This window comes from Ordospora colligata (assembly GCF_000803265.1).
Source record: "Ordospora colligata OC4 chromosome Unknown contig_12, whole genome shotgun sequence".
In the NCBI taxonomy this organism is placed as follows: Eukaryota; Fungi; Microsporidia; family Ordosporidae; genus Ordospora; species Ordospora colligata.
In genome coordinates this window covers 30,529-46,590 of record NW_014575396.1, presented here as the reverse complement: position 1 = coordinate 46,590, position 16,062 = coordinate 30,529, and the positions used below count along the sequence as shown (strand labels likewise).

The window sequence follows — 16,062 nt, the reverse complement described above, 5'->3', positions numbered from 1 at the left end:
GACGTTATGCGTATATATTTGGTACAAACTTTATTCGTACACGATGATATTCTATAATCTTTACTTTTTGACGTTATCGTCATCATACATCGATAGATGCCTATACTGCATGTTATTTCTATCATCAAGCGCTTTCTGTGCATTCATACAAACTTTGCGTATTTCTGACTCTTCATGAAGCCATTTTTGCAGCGCCTCGTCAAATCTGTTTGAGTTGCTCGCCTGACCGTAAATCAGTCTATAGCTTGACAGAAATTTATTTAGAATGTCGGTGTTTTCAACACCATCCTTATACTTTGCAATTACGGCGTTGATTTTGCGTATCATGCATTCATTCGCATTTTCTATGCACTCATTCAATTCTGGATATACAGATATTTTATTCTGTCCAATGCAAATGCCTGATAGAGTCGAATGCATACTTTCAGCTGATGTGCTTTCATAGTAGCTCACAAATGCCCATGTGGATGGATTTCCACTCAGATCGCATCCTCTTTCAAATATCTTCACTTCACCGAACACAGACAACATCTCCTTAAACAGATCATCATCTAGCGACTCAGGAATGCCAGTAACAAACATCATCTGAGCAGTGGAGTGGGCAAGCGAAATAAATGCTTATGTGCTATCCCTCTGATGGAACGAATAGCTAAGGACTTTGAGAAGATCAGGTGTTTTGAAGAATGGGTTGTGAAATACAAGCAATGCAAAGAAAAAATAGCAGAGGTAGAGGAGGAAATAAAAAAGATGGAGGATGAGTTAAGTGCATCATCTACACAGGATATACAGGACAAAATTGAAGAGACTAGGATGCAGTATGATGCCGTTCTTAGGGAAATTGAGATATTTCGACTTGAGTCTTCTGATTGCACCGATATAAGTGAGCTCAGGAATGTATTTTTGAAGGTCAAAGACATTGAGATCTTGAAGAGAAAGTTTATTGATTTTCTAAAGGAATTAGTAGAATACAAGGTTATGCCTGCAGATGAGATAAAACATTCAAGGGAAGAACTGGCTTGCGAAGATCTCATAGAAGATGGAAAGAAACGTATCATTGCTGTGAGTCAAGAAGTGGAGCAAGTGTTTTTGATTGCTAGCGAGCACCATGAAGTAACAACTGTATGCAGAGAGGTATTGAAGTCGCTTTTCTGCAAATATGCAAGAGAAACCTTGCCAATAGATATGAATGTGTTTGAGTCAAATGACAAGCTGTACTTTGTATGCCATATACACAATGCAACTGATGGAACAAATAATATTCCTGAGTTATTATGCAATGCAAGTCAAAAGAATATCAGAGATGTGAAAGAATTTACAGAGATATTTAATGCAATAATTGGATGCTTCAAAGAAAATCTAAGAGCGATGGTTATACAAAAGATGCTTTCTGATGAAGAAGTAAGTGTAAACAACAGACTGTTTGAAGGTACAGATGCGTATATACAGAACTGTTCTGAATGGAGACTTGATATTGTCATGAGAGAGATCATTGATATAACAAAGTCAAACCCTGGGGAAGATGTTGTGGAGGTTGAAAATGTTAGTGAAAGGCTTCCGAAGCATATATCGCTTAGATACAAACGATTTGTTGATTGCTTTGAGATGTTCAGAAGCAGCAGATCTAAGCGGCATGACAAGGGAACGAAGGTTGTTGACAGGGCAATAATGAAGATGTTTGATGTGAAGTATGACAATAAGTATATGCAGCAAATGTTTTGTGAATTTGCAGACATGAGCCACTTTGTGAGAACGTATCCTAACCATAGTCTTTGTGAAGAGCTGATGAAGAGGAAGGAAGAGATGTTTTTCTGGATTGTAAAGGATGCATCGAGAGTGAAGATAAGTTTGGAGGATCCTGTAATATCGATGAAGATGCACTTTCGAGAGAAGTATGTCGACTTCATGGAGAATGTGAGCATGTTTGTACCGAAGATTAATAAGAGCTTGTTTGAAATACAGTTTTTTGAGACGTTGAACTCGTGCATGATGGCAAAGATTGTAGAGCTCGGGCCTGTTAGTGGGAAAACACGGAGATCTGTAGCAGAGCTGATTGAGTATGTTCTTGATTTTTGTTTCCATCTTCCAGCAGGGGTGGTGATGAATCGCAAAAAGCTCAAGATGTATGGTTTAGCACTATCTCTTGGAAAAGAGGAGCTTCTGAGGCAATATGAGCAAGGGAGTGTGAATATATCGGAAGGAGAGCTAGATAAGCTATGTTCATTGTACTAGAAGCACCGGATCTGTATGATAGCGAATGGGTGATTAATAAAGATAAGATTAGTGATTGAATTAGAATTATTTTGAAGTGTTATATGCTTGAAGAGATAAAGCCCCAAGAATATGAAGTATGTGTTTATTTCTGGAGGAGTTATTTCTGGAGTTGGGAAGGGAGCAGTAAGCAGCGGTGTAGGAGTAATTTTGAGAGCAAGAGGATATAATGTAACGCACATGAAGATTGACTTGCATATGAACTGCAATTTAGATTCGAAGGAGATATGTGAGCATGGGGAAATACGCATATTTGAGGATGCACACGAGTGTGACATGGACTTTGGAATATTCATTAGATTTGGAGCAGTGGGATTGAAGCGGGAGAGTGGAATGTGGAGCGATGGAATGCCAAATGATTTAACAAGTAGAAGAGATCCACGAATGGAAAGAATTCCATATCTAGATCCCAGTGTAATTAATGGAGCAGTTAGACGAATAATTAAGACTGGGCAAAAAGAGATGGATGATCTATTGGGAGGAAAGAAGAATGCTGAGGTTGTGGTAGTTGAACTTGGGGGATCTATTGCAGAAAGCGATTCACATGTGTATCTGGAGATATTCTCAAAGCTACAGATGAATGTTGGAAAGGAAAACTGTATGATTGTGGGTGTTGAGCGTATAATAGAGTTTGGGATTGACCATTATGATTTAGAAAAGATTGCGATGGGAGCCATGAGATTGGAAGATCATGGATTGAAATATGATGTGTTGGTGTGCAGGGGAAGCAAAGAAATTGATGGTGACTTTATAAAGAGGATTGAGGAGCATTGTATGATTGCGAGTGGAAATGTATACAACCTACCTGACATGGAAAGTGTGTATCATTTGCCAGGATATTTTGAGATGAGTGGACTTGGTGAGAAGATTGCATGTGTACTTGGGATTGAGAACAGAGGAGTAAGGGCTGAAATGATGAATGCGATTGAAAAGATCGGAAGGGCCAAAGTAAACACGGTTAAAATTGGATTAGTTGCAAGAGGGGTGTGTGTTTTTGATAACTATGCTTCGGTTGTTCATGCTCTTCATTTTTCAGCAGGATTGCTTGGTGTGAGAGCTGAGGTGGTGTGGATTGATGCAGAAGGAATTGAAAAGGGCATTGAATATGAAGATATTAGTGGATGCGATGGAATTGTGATACCTGGCGGATTTGGACCAAGAGGTGTGGAAGGAAAGATCAAAGCGATTGAGTATGCACGAATGAACAAGATCCCATTGCTTGGAATATGTCTTGGATATCAGCTCGCTGTAATTGAGATGTGTAGAAACATCCTTGGGATTATGAATGCAAACTCTGAAGAATTTGTTGGGAAAGGAGGAGATTTAGTAATAAGGCTCATTGAAGATGAAAATGGGAAAAGAGATGGGATGCTAAGGATTGGGGGATATGAGATAGCTATAATGGAAGGAAGGATAAAGCATTTGTATCAAAGAAGTAGTGTGAGGGAACGGCACAGACACCGATATGAAGTTTGCAAAGAGGCAGCAGGAAGACTTGAGAGGGAAGGAATTAGGTTTGTTGGCAAGAGCTTGAATGGCATGAACATGAAGGCTTTTGAAATGGAGGATCATCCGTTTTTTATAGGTGTGCAATACCATCCGGAGTTGAATGCAAGACCCGATGCACCTCATCCATTGTTTACGGAACTTATTTCTACATGTTATGAGATGCAGAAAGGTAGATGAATTAATCAGGTGTTTGTGCTTTACAGCTGTCACAGATAAATGATTTTGCGTTTCACGCTATCAAGATGAATGCTTTTGTACTTCACAATTGCCACAATAAGTGTGTTTGTGCTTTACAATTACCACAGATAAATATGTTTTGTGGCACAATAGAGTTAAGTATAAATGAATTTTGTTTAATACTATTCTGTGCGATCTAATAGATTTTATCAGTTTATTTTAGCAATTCGATTGAGAAATTAGCATTATTTTTATGCTCTATACTTATCCCCAATTGTTTTGCACACTTCCAGTATTTTTTCTAATTGACGCAGATCCTCGATAGCTATGATGTTGGTGTCAATCTGCTCTAACACCTTAATGATATCAGGCACAATTTCTTGATGGCTAGCACTTGGTATTTGCATTTGTGGTTGAAAATTGCCAACATTCATTTTGGGCTTGGAATCAGGTTTTGGTGATATAGACATCGAATGATTCAAATGAGCCGCTGTTTTCTTAATGGGTGACTCCATTGCTCTGGTTCCTTGATATGTTCCTTCTTTTATTCTTGCTGCGTATCTCAATGTATTCAGAGTATGCTCTACATTGTCGAGACTTGGTGATATTGTAGCTATCAGGCACGTTCTAGACATGCCAACAAATGAATTCTTCAAAATTTGAGTCAGTTTACTTTGTCTGAATGGAAGATGTTTTTTGTCCTTCTCCATTCCTCTAATACACTCTTTAAGCGCCAGCAGACTCTTGTTGATTTCAGCACCCTCGTTCTTTACATCAGAACTCATGTCCTTTCTATCAGATCCCCGTTCACTCCCTGCAAGATCCACAAAAACAATGGATCTGCTGCTATTTCTACTTGCATATTCTTTTGTACTTGTTCTACGATCAAACTGGACTCCTGAATCTTCAAAAAAGTTCACCAGCACCACTGCATGTGATCTCGATGACTTTGAGTTGGCACCTGTAATTCCAGTTTTTCTAAGTGCAATGCCCTTGTCTATTATATTCATTGCACTTTCGTATCCATCAAAATCTTCTTCTTTTGAATTCGCTAGATGCACAACGCCGTTGACCTCTCGCAGATGGACTTTCTTGCTGCCATCAAGAAGGTCGTAAACTTGCCCCATGTATATTTCACAAAATGTTATTGTTCCATGCTGCTTCTTAAGAATAAGATCTTTCATTGCCAGATACAACATTCCAGCGTTTTTTTCAAGCATTGTGTAAGTCTTTCCCGTACCTGTCTGTCCATATGCTATGACTGTGCCAAATCCACCTGAGATAACATGATTGACAATGCTCTTGACACACTCTCTATACAATCCAATGTTTGTAACATTCCCATTAAATGAATAATCAAACTCAAATTTATGCTTTTCAACATACGGCGTTAGATCGATTCTTGTCTTTGATTCATTCACTGTTATACTTTGGCCATCAACTTCAACTATGTCTGATTTTATGCTATCGCATGGTTTCTTACGCACACAAACAATTATTTTTTCCTTCTGCGTGCTTGTATTCATCATAACTTCATCAGGTAATATAAAGCACGGATCAATCATGCCCAACATTGAATACTCCTTCTCAATGCCCATGCCTTCTTCATGCAGCATATCACGTTCTTTTGTATTAAATGTGCATGAAAACAGCTTCTGTTCTATTGATACACTTTCTCCAAATAACACCTCGTGACGATTGTTTTCAGATAAGTAATTCGAGGATTCAGTAGTGCATGCCGTGTAATCTGCATTCTTACATCCATAACTTGTATTATGCACAGAATAATTGTTATTTTTACATCCATCACTTGCATTACGATGCTGCTTTTCAATGCCTCTCATAGCAATTGAAAGCTCAGTATTAATTCCATCCGTTCCTGATCTTGATTCATTCTCATATACATCACTAACACATGAATAATCCCTGATGCTTACATTATGCGCATACACTTCATCATTATACATATCCTGGTTTATTTCGTTTATCACGTCAAAAACCTTGCGTCGTTCAATTAAATTCTCAATCCCAATCTTCTCAAGATCAGAGTACTTTAGTTTTGCCAACAGTTGCGATTCGTCTATTCCAAGTCTTTCAAAAAAATGGTACAGATGGCCTATCTTATTCTCAGTCAGGTATTCTTGTAAGTCTTTTATCATATGCTCGAGGGCTATTCCTTGTTGCTTTATTGACGGTTGTGGTATACTAGTGGATATTGATGCAATAACATGCCACACATTTACGTTTAGATGCAACACATATCAACCCTTGATGAGCATGGCATATATAAAAGCACCAAAGAAATTTATTTCGAAAAGCTTGGTGATGAAGAACTTGAAGTTGCAGGACAGAGAGTTTGACAGGCTTGTGACCCTATGTGGAGTTCACCCGTACATTCCAAAGAACAGGCAGAAAGTGGACGAAGAAAATGGGTTTTATTACAAAGTGTATGATGCAAACAAGTTGATACACTCGCACGTTTACAAAACTATGATGAAGAACAAATCAATAGAAAGTATTAAAAAAAGATACGAGGGAACTGGATTTGAATACAAGATAGCAAACCTGCGTTACAAAGAGTATAACTATGTTGATCTTATTAAAGATAAGTACAAAACGTTTGCAGAATCAGTGGATGGATTGAATGTGACAATGAGCAATCTGTATCTGGCAAGAATGCTTGGACTTTACAAAGATTCTGACAATGTCATAAAGAACTTTGAGGACTTTGTCATAGCCAAAAGGTTACTTGAATGTTCATTTATGTCTAAGAGTGGAATATACAACCAGATATCAATAGGGAAGATCCGAGTCACATGGTTTGTTCCATACCCGGGTGCAAGTCTTCAAGAGATTATTGAGGAGAAAAAAGACATTCCTCGAGGGTTTAGATGGAAAGAATTAACCTTTCTAGACTTTGTATCGTCTTCTGATGACGAGTCTTCTAGTAGCGAATCTGAAATGGAGGAAATTGTCAATGACGATAGCAAAATTGATATTTCCCTGCTATCGTATTCTTTGCCTTTATTGGACATGCATTTTAAATTAGTTCTGTATAAACTTGGGAAATTGCATGAACCATGCAGCGTGGATCATTCGAAAATAGTTGCTACTGATAAAGCTGGAATATTTAGTGGAATGTTGTTTTGGATTGATATTGTTGCTGTTGGAGAGTGCCTGAGGTTGATAGTTCCGTGTCTTGGTGGAAAGGTTGTTGGTAGAGACGAAAAGGCAGATGTATGTGTTTGTGAAAGTGCAGATGAGGTAAATGAAGGTGTTATATATGTGCAACCTCAATATGTATTTGATTGCCTGAATCGCAAAGAAAAGCTTGATCATATAGAATACTGCGTTGGTAAAGTGCTTCCAAAACATGTGTCCCCATTCAGATCGATAGAGGATATTGTTTCTAAGGAGGTTATGATGACAATGTCTAAAAAACAAAGATATAATATGGAAGATGTCCTGAATAGATTTGAGGATGTTGAATACGAGATTTAAGTGCTTCTAAGTAGATATGAGTGCATTTAAAAAAAGCAATAAAGGGATTTATGATGTTAAGAATGTCAAGATATATGATGAGATGTTTGGGTGATGAAGTGTAATAGCAATACAAACCCATAAACATTGCATAATGGAGAATGAGGCAAAGGTGACAGCTAATACAAGTGAAGTATGTATACAGTTTGATGGAAAATGCGTGATGGATGAGGTTGAGAACCTTATAGGTTTTGATGTGCCAGGACGAAGCCTAGATGCTTATGCGATTATGAAAGAATCTATGGAGCGCTATGAATACACTAGTAATTTGTATAAGATGTATATATCAGCATTCTTGAAGATATTGAAAGGCAATGAGGAAGTTGAGGAGATTATGCATGATATTCTATCGATGCCTCTATTAAGAGAGATAGAGTTTGGTCTTATTAACTCGTTTATTGAAGCAGTGATATGGAAGATTGATCATGGAGAATGTGTAGCAAGGTATGAGGTGTTTGTGGAAGGGCTTTGTAGAAAAATAGACAAAGAGATAATCAGGAAAGTTGCATATTGGCAAGATGATGATGGATTAATGAATATGATGTTTGACTTTTTGATTCTATCGTTGAGGCTAATTGAAATGTTTTTAGAACAGAAGGTTTGCACTGGTGATCAGATTCCCAAAGAGAAGCAAGAAATATACGGATTTTCGAATGAATGCCTGTACGAGGCATTTATGATAATCAGCAAAGCAGGTGAACTGGAGGACGACCTTGTGTTTGTGTTCAAGACTGTGCTTTCGATTGACTTGCTGGTAAGCAGAAGTGTCCCAGAAAGAATTGAGGAGGTGTTAGGTGTGATTGAGAGACTTCCTATTTCAAACAAGAATCTTGGAAGAATTATTGTACAGATAACAGGTGTGTGTGCCCATGATGCTGCAGCTTTTAAAGGTCTAATGCTTTCTGTATTTACAACAAATAGCCTGGTTGCATTGAATGCATTTCAAAGGAATGAGCTTATGGATGTGCTCGTTGAGATAGCCAATCGCAATCCAAAAAGCGAAGGATTATCAGTGGGAATGACAGACATTCTCAAAACAATTTTCTACAGGATAAGAGACTCTGAGTCAAATCTGAAATACAAGATGGTGTGGAACTTCTTATTATTTCTGTCTAAGGTTGTGATTGAAAGAGATGTCAAAGAGATCAATGGGTTTTTTCTGAGGTTTGCTGTGAGACATCCAGAAACGATTGAACTTTATTCTGAATTTGTTCTTATCAACCGAATTGATTTTCCTGTACATACGATTCATCAGAGCATCAGACTTGGTTTTATGCAGAGGTTCTATCCAGTTTTGTTTGACAAGGTTCGGGCAGAGCATCATGATGTGGGACATGTTGATGGCCTTGTTTCTGAGTTTCTGAAGTTTTTTGTAGCCACCAAAAACAAGGATCTGATTCAAGCTCTTTCGCTGGTTCCATATATTCCTGTGAAAAGAGAGATGCTATATGTGCTATATGAGATATATTCATTTGTGTTTGAAAAGTGTATATTTGATTGCATAGGAAACTTTCCTCTTAAGACGCCCGCGCTTGTTGGAATATCTTCAAGCATATACTACGATGTAAAGCATCTTCCTAGGCTTTCAAGGGATTTGGGTGTATCTGGTGTAGAGCCACGGATGCTAGTGTTCCTTGGCATTATATATCACTGCGAGTCTAGGAAGCTCCATAATTTGAACTTCAGTGGGATTCTTGAGTATATACAGGATGAGGATGGAATAAGAATGACCGGTGACGGCCTAGTGAATGTAATTAGACATATACACGAGGGATATGTAAGTAGATCGCATGCATTCACTCTTTCATATGTAAATTCACTATTGGAGATTGCGCAAAAACCAAAAACAATAGAAACAACACTTGTGATGATTGAAACCATTCTTAGAAAGCTGCTTGAACGAGACGAGAAGATTGTTTTTACAAAGGAGATTCATCACAGATTTCAACGACTTTTCGAAGCATTTGGGTACAAGAAGTTTCTGAATGTGTGTGTCATTGAATCGTATAGAGAGCTCTACAAAACAATTTTGGAAACAATCAAATGTGCACCTAACTTTTACAACTATGTTATTCTTTGCGTTGCAGACATTTCTTTCTTTGATAAGGAATTTCCTAAAGGCCTGTTCAGGTCCTTCAATGACTTGTATATCTACACATTATCAAGGATGAATGTGGTGGAAGGATTCCCAGATGTTTTTATTGTTAACCAGAAATCTATGGCTATATCGAGTACAAGTGAGTCTAATGAAGCAATGGATGGTATAGATGCAAAGCACATTAATAAGATGAGCATTACTGATGCAGCGGAAATGAGTTCATGCAAACCTGAAGGTTGTGCATCGCATATACATATCAATCAAATTAAAAATGGAGTAGCGTTTGGTAATGCACATAACAGCATAAAGTGTAACGAAAAAGATAATGTTTGCATGAAATCAGATCAATTGGAAGGCATGAATGATTCAATGAAGAGCGCTTCTATTTCACAAGCATCGTCTGGATATGCTATAAATATAGAAATACTTGACAAGAGCATCAGGCATCAGGAGAAATCTGTTATATGGCTTATTGACACCATTTATACAAGAAGAGCGCAAAGTAATGTGATAAGAATGGCATTAGATTTGCTAAAGCTAAGATTAAGACAGATGTTTGAGTATGAAGATCTGTATATTCTCTTAAAGGCATATAACATCTTGCGTATTCGAGAGAATGATTCTGAAGGTTTTCTGAAGCAGGCGCTATACCGAGGTTTAGATTTCAAGACGGATTCTATGGTATGCTACAACTTATCTGTTGAAACAAATGGATTTTACCGATTTTTCTTCCGTTCATTGCACTGGGCAGTGTCTGGACATGTGCCTGTGGATAATTTGATGTTTCCTGATCGTGCAGGGTTGTTTTTGAAGTTTGATACGTCAGATCTGATATACATACAGAATGCATTTAGGCAGAATATGATACAAAGGCTACTTGAAAAGTCTTCAGTTCCATCATACAGGTCGTATTTTTTCAACATGAACAATCTCGAGGTGATGGATTGCCTTACGATGATACAAAGATTGAAGGCGCCGTCTGCGATGCATGATGTTTTTTTGCAGCTACAGAAACTTAAAAACGAGATGTTCTTCTATGTTCCTCAGCTTGTACAAGCACTTAGAAACAGAGATGCATTTGAAAATGTTTCTTCAATAATCAATATGCTTGCATCTGATGATTTTGTATCGCATCAACTTGTTTGGAACCTTAAAGCCAATCTGTATAACGATGTGAACATGAAGATTAAGGATGATTGTCATGATGTATTTTCGCGATGTATACAGCAAATATTGAACAACATGTCAACCGAAGCAAAAGAAGTGTTTATGAATGAGGAGGAGTTTACTGCAAGTCTATTGAGCATCTCATGTAATATTGCACCTTATATTAAGGCATCTAAGGATGAGAAGAGAAGAAGGATTAATGAGTATCTCTCTTGTATAAGCCTACGCCCTGGGGTTTACATTCCGTATTCACCTGAATGGAAGATTATTGAGGTAATCAATGGATCAGCAAGGGTTCTTCAGAGCCATTCGAAAGTGCCTTTTGTGGTATCTCTGAAGGTTCAGAATGGAAGTGGGCAGGTTTGTGTGAAACAGCTGATATTCAAGCACGGTGATGATTGCAGACAGGACATGCTTGCGTTGCAAATAATATCAATGTTTGAGTTGATATTCAAGCAGGCGAACCTGGATATTTTCCTGTGCCCATACAAAGTGATAGTCACGTCTTGTGGAACTGGGATTATTGAAGTGATACCGAATTCGAAGTCTCGCGATCAGATAGGCAGGGAGAACATCAACAATTTATCAGAGTATTTTGAATACAAGTTTGGATTTAAGGAAAGCGAAGGATATTTGTCTGCGTTGTACAACTTTGCATCGAGCCTTGCTGGATACTCGTTAGTTGTGTACTTCCTGAACATCAAGGATAGGCACAATGGAAACATAATGATAGATGACAAAGGAAGAATAATTCATATTGACTTTGGATACATGCTTGAAACGTCACCTGGGAATTTGAATATTGAAGCGCCGATGAAGCTAACCAAGGAGATAGAAGAGTTGCTTGGAGGTGTTTCTGGAAAGGGATTTGAGATATATCAAGAACTGATGGTCAAAGGATTTCTAGCATTGAGGAGAAACAGTAAGAACCTGGTGATGATAGTAGATTCGTTTGTCGAAAGCAAGCTGCCATGCTATAAAAAGAATGCGGTTGAAAACTTTATTCTACGATTCAGACATGAGTTATCTGATAAGAATGCAAAGAGGTTTATTATGTCATTGATAGCAGAGTCATCGCAGAAGTTCAGGACGTGGATGTATGACCAGTATCAGAAGTTGACGAACAACATTTCGTTCTGATATTTAATGAGTGTCTGTTGACTTGTGATGGTATATACTGAGTGTCTGTTGACTTGTAAGATATTTGTTGAATGTCTGTTGACTTTGTGAGAATGCACGTTCTGGTGTTAATTGAATGCCTAATTATTTGTAAGATATTTGTTTAGTGTCTGATTGTTTGTAAGATATTTGTTGAATATTTGAAAACTGTGTAAGTGTAGTCCCTGCATGAAAGCCAAGTACTTGCAAGAACAAGATGTTTTTAGTAAATATTTCGTATTACCGAATGTTCCATATCTACCTAAACCTCGAAAGAAGGGAATTGTCAGGATATCAGGAGTATGTGGAGTAATCAGTCATCTGAAAATGTTTGAAGTACAGAATGGTGTAATTGTGCAGGGCACTGCAATTGAATGCGAGCTGAGAGCTGCATTTGAAAAATATGGACATATAGTACAGATACGTGTATTTAAAAGATACTCATTTGTTGTATTTGAAAAACATGTAGATATAAGTTTAATATTTGGAATGTATCATGGCATCGGTGACAAACAAATGTATGTGGATAAGATAAAGCAGCATGATACAGGCTTTATGCCTTTGATGTATAGAAACCGAGTCGATTTATGGCACAATCATATAAATAAATTTGAATGATTTTTGCTTTGAATAGATAGATTGTATTGAGTTAGGCGTATGGAGGGATTGTTAAATGGTTGGGTCTTACCAGAGATGACAGGAATGCTCTGAGCTTTAGAGTGGAATCTTCATCTCCCATTGATGATGCTTTGTAGAAATGGAACATTGCCTTGTCAATGTCTACAGTCACGCCTATTCCTTTCTCATAGCACCTGCCAATGTTGTAATTTGATCTCAGGTGTCCATTTACCAATGCCTGATTATAGTGCTCGAAGGCAAGCCTAGGATTTTTCTCAACAATGATTCCTTTCTCAAAGCAGTAGCCCATTGCATCGATTGCTCTTGGATTTCCCAGCTCCTTTGCTTTTGCAAGCAATCTTACGCCCAGGTCCCTGTTAATCGGAATTCCATCTCCATTGAAATGCAAAGAGCTTAAATTGAATAATGCCAAGTGGTTGTCTTTCTTTGAGCTAGCCTCATACCACTTCTTGGCCATATGGATGTCTTTCTTTGTTCCATATCCTTTTTCGTAGTAATAACCGAGTGTGTTTTGAGCTGAAGAGTTTTCCATCTCTGCAGCTCTCTTCATGAGTTTGAATGACATTTCAGATGATGAATCAATGCCTATTCCAGACCTGTAGCATAGTGCAAGACTCACCAATGCCTCATCAAAATTTAAATTTACACCTTGCTGAAAGCACATAACGGCTATTTCTGGATTTCTAGGAACGCCGTATCCGTTCTGGTAGCAAACACCGAGTGCATGGATTGAGTATTTGTTATTTTCTGCTGCAGACTCTTTGTACCAGCGGGCAGCCTGCTCCATACACACTGATGTTCCAAGTCCATTTTGATAGCAATATCCAATGTTGTGTTTTGCCCTGGCCAATCCCTGTCTGGCTGCACAGTTATACCATTGAAATGCCTTTGCCATGTTTTTAGCAACGCCAATTCCTTTTTGATAGCAAAATGCAAGATTGCATTGAGCCGAAGGATATCCTTGTAATGCGCTTTTCTTGTATAATTCAAACGCTCTTTGGTGGTCCTTGTCAACACCTTTTCCATCTTCATAGCAGTTTGCAAGTGCATTTAGTGCATATGAATTTTCCATTTCTGAAGAGACTCTGTACATCTCGAATGCCTTGACTATGTTTTTTTCTGTGCCTTTACCTTCTTCATAGCAGTATCCAAGGTTGTATAATGCTGTTGGATCTTTGAATTCGGATGCATATCTAAAAAGCTCAATTGCAATTTCTTGATCGCTGTCTACTCCAATGCCTTTGAGAAAGCAGTATCCTAGGGCACCTATTGAGTTTATGTTTTTTTCATATGCGCTTTCACTGTAGTATTTGATTGCAAGAAGTGAGTCCACAGGAAGTCCATATCCCTCCTGATAGCATACACCTAAGCAATACTTGGCATGTGAGCACCCGTACTTGCTCGCATGGAATAACCAATCTGTGGATTTTTTACCTATTTCGCTTAATTTATCACCATACTTTTTTGCAGCTTGCCAATCTATTACTGCAGTTGGTCTACCGAATCTTCGTATGAAGCTCAGCCTTATCAATGCAAGTCCGTTGTTGCTCAACGCAGCCTTTGCATACATCATCTCTGCTGTTTTCATGTTCGGTAATGTTCCTATTCCGAACTCGTAGCAGAATCCAGCTACAGCAAGTGAATTCACATCTCTACATGAGTTTTTAAGATGCATATTGAAGCCAAGTGTCTCGTTTCTTTCTATACTTATGCCAAGTAATGCATCATCAGCACTCTTAAACTTGTTTTTCCAAACAAGCGAGTTCATTCAAACACAGTAGGTTACTGTTTGTAGAAATATAAACCACGTATGTTGCAGCACGTTTCTTGATGATCATGGTCTTGTATTGGAAGAATTCTTGAAACTATTGCTTCATTCATTCATGCATCTATTGCCTTGTGGCTAATGAAACACATTGGGATCTGCAGCATGAATTATGGAATGAATATTATCATGCATTTGCACAATGTGTGCTGCACATATGTCTTGAGCTACAAGCCCTAATGATTGAAGAAGAGGAAGAGATTATCCATATAATGGAAGAAATAGACTGCACCTTTTCATCAATCAATAGGACGCTTAGGAAGATGAAGGAAGTTGTTGAAAGAATTGAGAAAGAAAACAAGTTGATCATCAACAATCTAAGTCCATGGCAAAGGTTTTTCTGCATAGAATCAACAGAAGATGTAATAAATGAGTATGCAGATTTACCAACACACAAGGATATTAGCGAAAGCTGTGCTGATAATACATACGTACTGGATGAAAGCTCGATGTCAATGAAGTTTTCATCACCCAGGAATCCATTTGTGGACAGTGCATCGTCTGAAACATTGAACAGGACGTTTCTAGGTAATCTTGAAGCTAGGTTCAACTGGAGTAATGCAGAGAACACATCTTCAAGTATTGTTCCAGTGGTTGAAGAAAGAGAGTTTGAATTCCAAGATGAGTCTGAGTCCTCAGATGCGATTCTTCCATTTAATCCAAGCATGCTGCCACCAGCATTCAGAACAGATGAAGGAATATTTATGGTCTACAGATATATTGCAGGATGTTCTGGTGCAACTATAGAGGATATATGCAGAGGAGTCCCGATGCTAGGAAGAGAGAGAATACAGATATTTGTTGATATGCTGCTTAGGAAGAGGTTCATAGGTAAAAGAGGAGCAAGCTTTCGGACATCATAAGAGATATATGATATCTGAGTGCATGAAAGCATGAATAAATATCTGTGATATAAAATAGAAGTTAATTTTGAGGGAGATGAGTAGCGTTTATGTAAAGTTAGAGAGCTTAAGGTTTTTATAGATCAAAATGCGACATGCGAGAGTCGAACTCGCACCTCTGGATTATGAGACCAACACGCTAACCGCTACGCCAATGTCGCTCCAATTATGGGCAGGCTTGATTTTGCCCACGCTACTCCATGTGTATTCACAGGTATAAATGCACATTTCAGAATAAATATTTCGTTGCTCTAGGGTCGCATGAATAAACAATTGGAAGAGGTCGAATCTCTATGCCTCAAAGGAATCAAGAAAGGAGACATAAGAACGGTAGAAATGTATTTCGGCCCTTATCTTTCGTTTGTGCCAGTCACACAGCACAGTGCGTTCATAAAGGCATACATGCTTCTGCATTACTTCGCATCAAACCAGAAGGCATTGTTCTACACAACACTGGAGACTGTAACACCCTCTGAGCTTCAAGACAAAAGCATAAGGCTTGTCATGGAGGTGGACACATGCGTCAGCATAGGAGCTGTTGAGAAGCTTAAAAAGGCTGTTGCAAGCAACACAAGCAAGGAATTAAGTACTGTTCTCAAAAGCATTGTTGACAGTCAAATGAAAACGATCGAGCTATCAGAATGTTCTGAAGAAGTAGAAGCGATGGGCCAGGAAGTGATTGACAGACGAATCATCGAGGGTGCAATGTTTATTGGAAAGAACTCATCTGGGAATTTCTGAAACCAAGGACGCCGTTGCAGCGATTTGCTCATAGCTGT

At 38.3% G+C, this 16,062-nt stretch overlaps 10 protein-coding genes and 1 non-coding gene across 11 annotated transcripts; 7 read left to right on the top strand and 4 right to left on the bottom strand.

The window, feature by feature from the left end:
• Positions 1-60: 60 nt before the first annotated feature.
• Positions 61-585, bottom strand: M896_120340 (RNP domain-containing protein; the record flags this gene model as incomplete). The annotated part of the gene is made up of 1 exon (XM_014707371.1): positions 61-585. One exon carries the CDS (start codon positions 583-585, stop codon positions 61-63), a length of 525 nt encoding a protein of 174 aa, XP_014562857.1.
• A 51-nt stretch (positions 586-636) lies between these two features.
• On the top strand, positions 637-2,229 carry M896_120330 (uncharacterized protein; the record flags this gene model as incomplete). The annotated part of the gene is made up of 1 exon (XM_014707370.1): positions 637-2,229. One exon carries the CDS (start codon positions 637-639, stop codon positions 2,227-2,229), a length of 1,593 nt encoding a protein of 530 aa, XP_014562856.1.
• Positions 2,230-2,340: 111 nt separating this feature from the next.
• On the top strand, positions 2,341-3,954 carry M896_120320 (GATase1 CTP synthase; the record flags this gene model as incomplete). Its single annotated transcript, XM_014707369.1, has 1 exon — positions 2,341-3,954. The coding sequence occupies one exon, from the start codon at positions 2,341-2,343 to the stop codon at positions 3,952-3,954; it is 1,614 nt and encodes a 537-aa protein (XP_014562855.1).
• A 251-nt stretch (positions 3,955-4,205) lies between these two features.
• On the bottom strand, positions 4,206-6,113 carry M896_120310 (kinesin motor domain-containing protein; the record flags this gene model as incomplete). Its single annotated transcript, XM_014707368.1, has 1 exon — positions 4,206-6,113. The coding sequence occupies one exon, from the start codon at positions 6,111-6,113 to the stop codon at positions 4,206-4,208; it is 1,908 nt and encodes a 635-aa protein (XP_014562854.1).
• Positions 6,114-6,225: 112 nt separating this feature from the next.
• Positions 6,226-7,455, top strand: M896_120300 (ribosomal biogenesis protein; the record flags this gene model as incomplete). Its single annotated transcript, XM_014707367.1, has 1 exon — positions 6,226-7,455. One exon carries the CDS (start codon positions 6,226-6,228, stop codon positions 7,453-7,455), a length of 1,230 nt encoding a protein of 409 aa, XP_014562853.1.
• Positions 7,456-7,588: 133 nt separating this feature from the next.
• On the top strand, positions 7,589-11,899 carry M896_120290 (phosphoinositide 4-kinase; the record flags this gene model as incomplete). The annotated part of the gene is made up of 1 exon (XM_014707366.1): positions 7,589-11,899. One exon carries the CDS (start codon positions 7,589-7,591, stop codon positions 11,897-11,899), a length of 4,311 nt encoding a protein of 1,436 aa, XP_014562852.1.
• Positions 11,900-12,106: 207 nt separating this feature from the next.
• On the top strand, positions 12,107-12,535 carry M896_120280 (RNP domain-containing protein; the record flags this gene model as incomplete). Its single annotated transcript, XM_014707365.1, has 1 exon — positions 12,107-12,535. One exon carries the CDS (start codon positions 12,107-12,109, stop codon positions 12,533-12,535), a length of 429 nt encoding a protein of 142 aa, XP_014562851.1.
• A 31-nt stretch (positions 12,536-12,566) lies between these two features.
• M896_120270 (Sel1 repeat domain-containing protein) lies at positions 12,567-14,324 on the bottom strand (the record flags this gene model as incomplete). Its single annotated transcript, XM_014707364.1, has 1 exon — positions 12,567-14,324. The coding sequence occupies one exon, from the start codon at positions 14,322-14,324 to the stop codon at positions 12,567-12,569; it is 1,758 nt and encodes a 585-aa protein (XP_014562850.1).
• Positions 14,325-14,560: 236 nt separating this feature from the next.
• Positions 14,561-15,244, top strand: M896_120260 (uncharacterized protein; the record flags this gene model as incomplete). Its single annotated transcript, XM_014707363.1, has 1 exon — positions 14,561-15,244. The coding sequence occupies one exon, from the start codon at positions 14,561-14,563 to the stop codon at positions 15,242-15,244; it is 684 nt and encodes a 227-aa protein (XP_014562849.1).
• A 128-nt stretch (positions 15,245-15,372) lies between these two features.
• Positions 15,373-15,444, bottom strand: M896_120250. The gene has a single exon. It is a non-coding gene; the product is annotated as a tRNA-Met (tRNA).
• Positions 15,445-15,544: 100 nt separating this feature from the next.
• On the top strand, positions 15,545-16,024 carry M896_120240 (uncharacterized protein; the record flags this gene model as incomplete). Its single annotated transcript, XM_014707362.1, has 1 exon — positions 15,545-16,024. The coding sequence occupies one exon, from the start codon at positions 15,545-15,547 to the stop codon at positions 16,022-16,024; it is 480 nt and encodes a 159-aa protein (XP_014562848.1).
• Between the last annotated feature and the right edge of the window lie 38 nt (positions 16,025-16,062).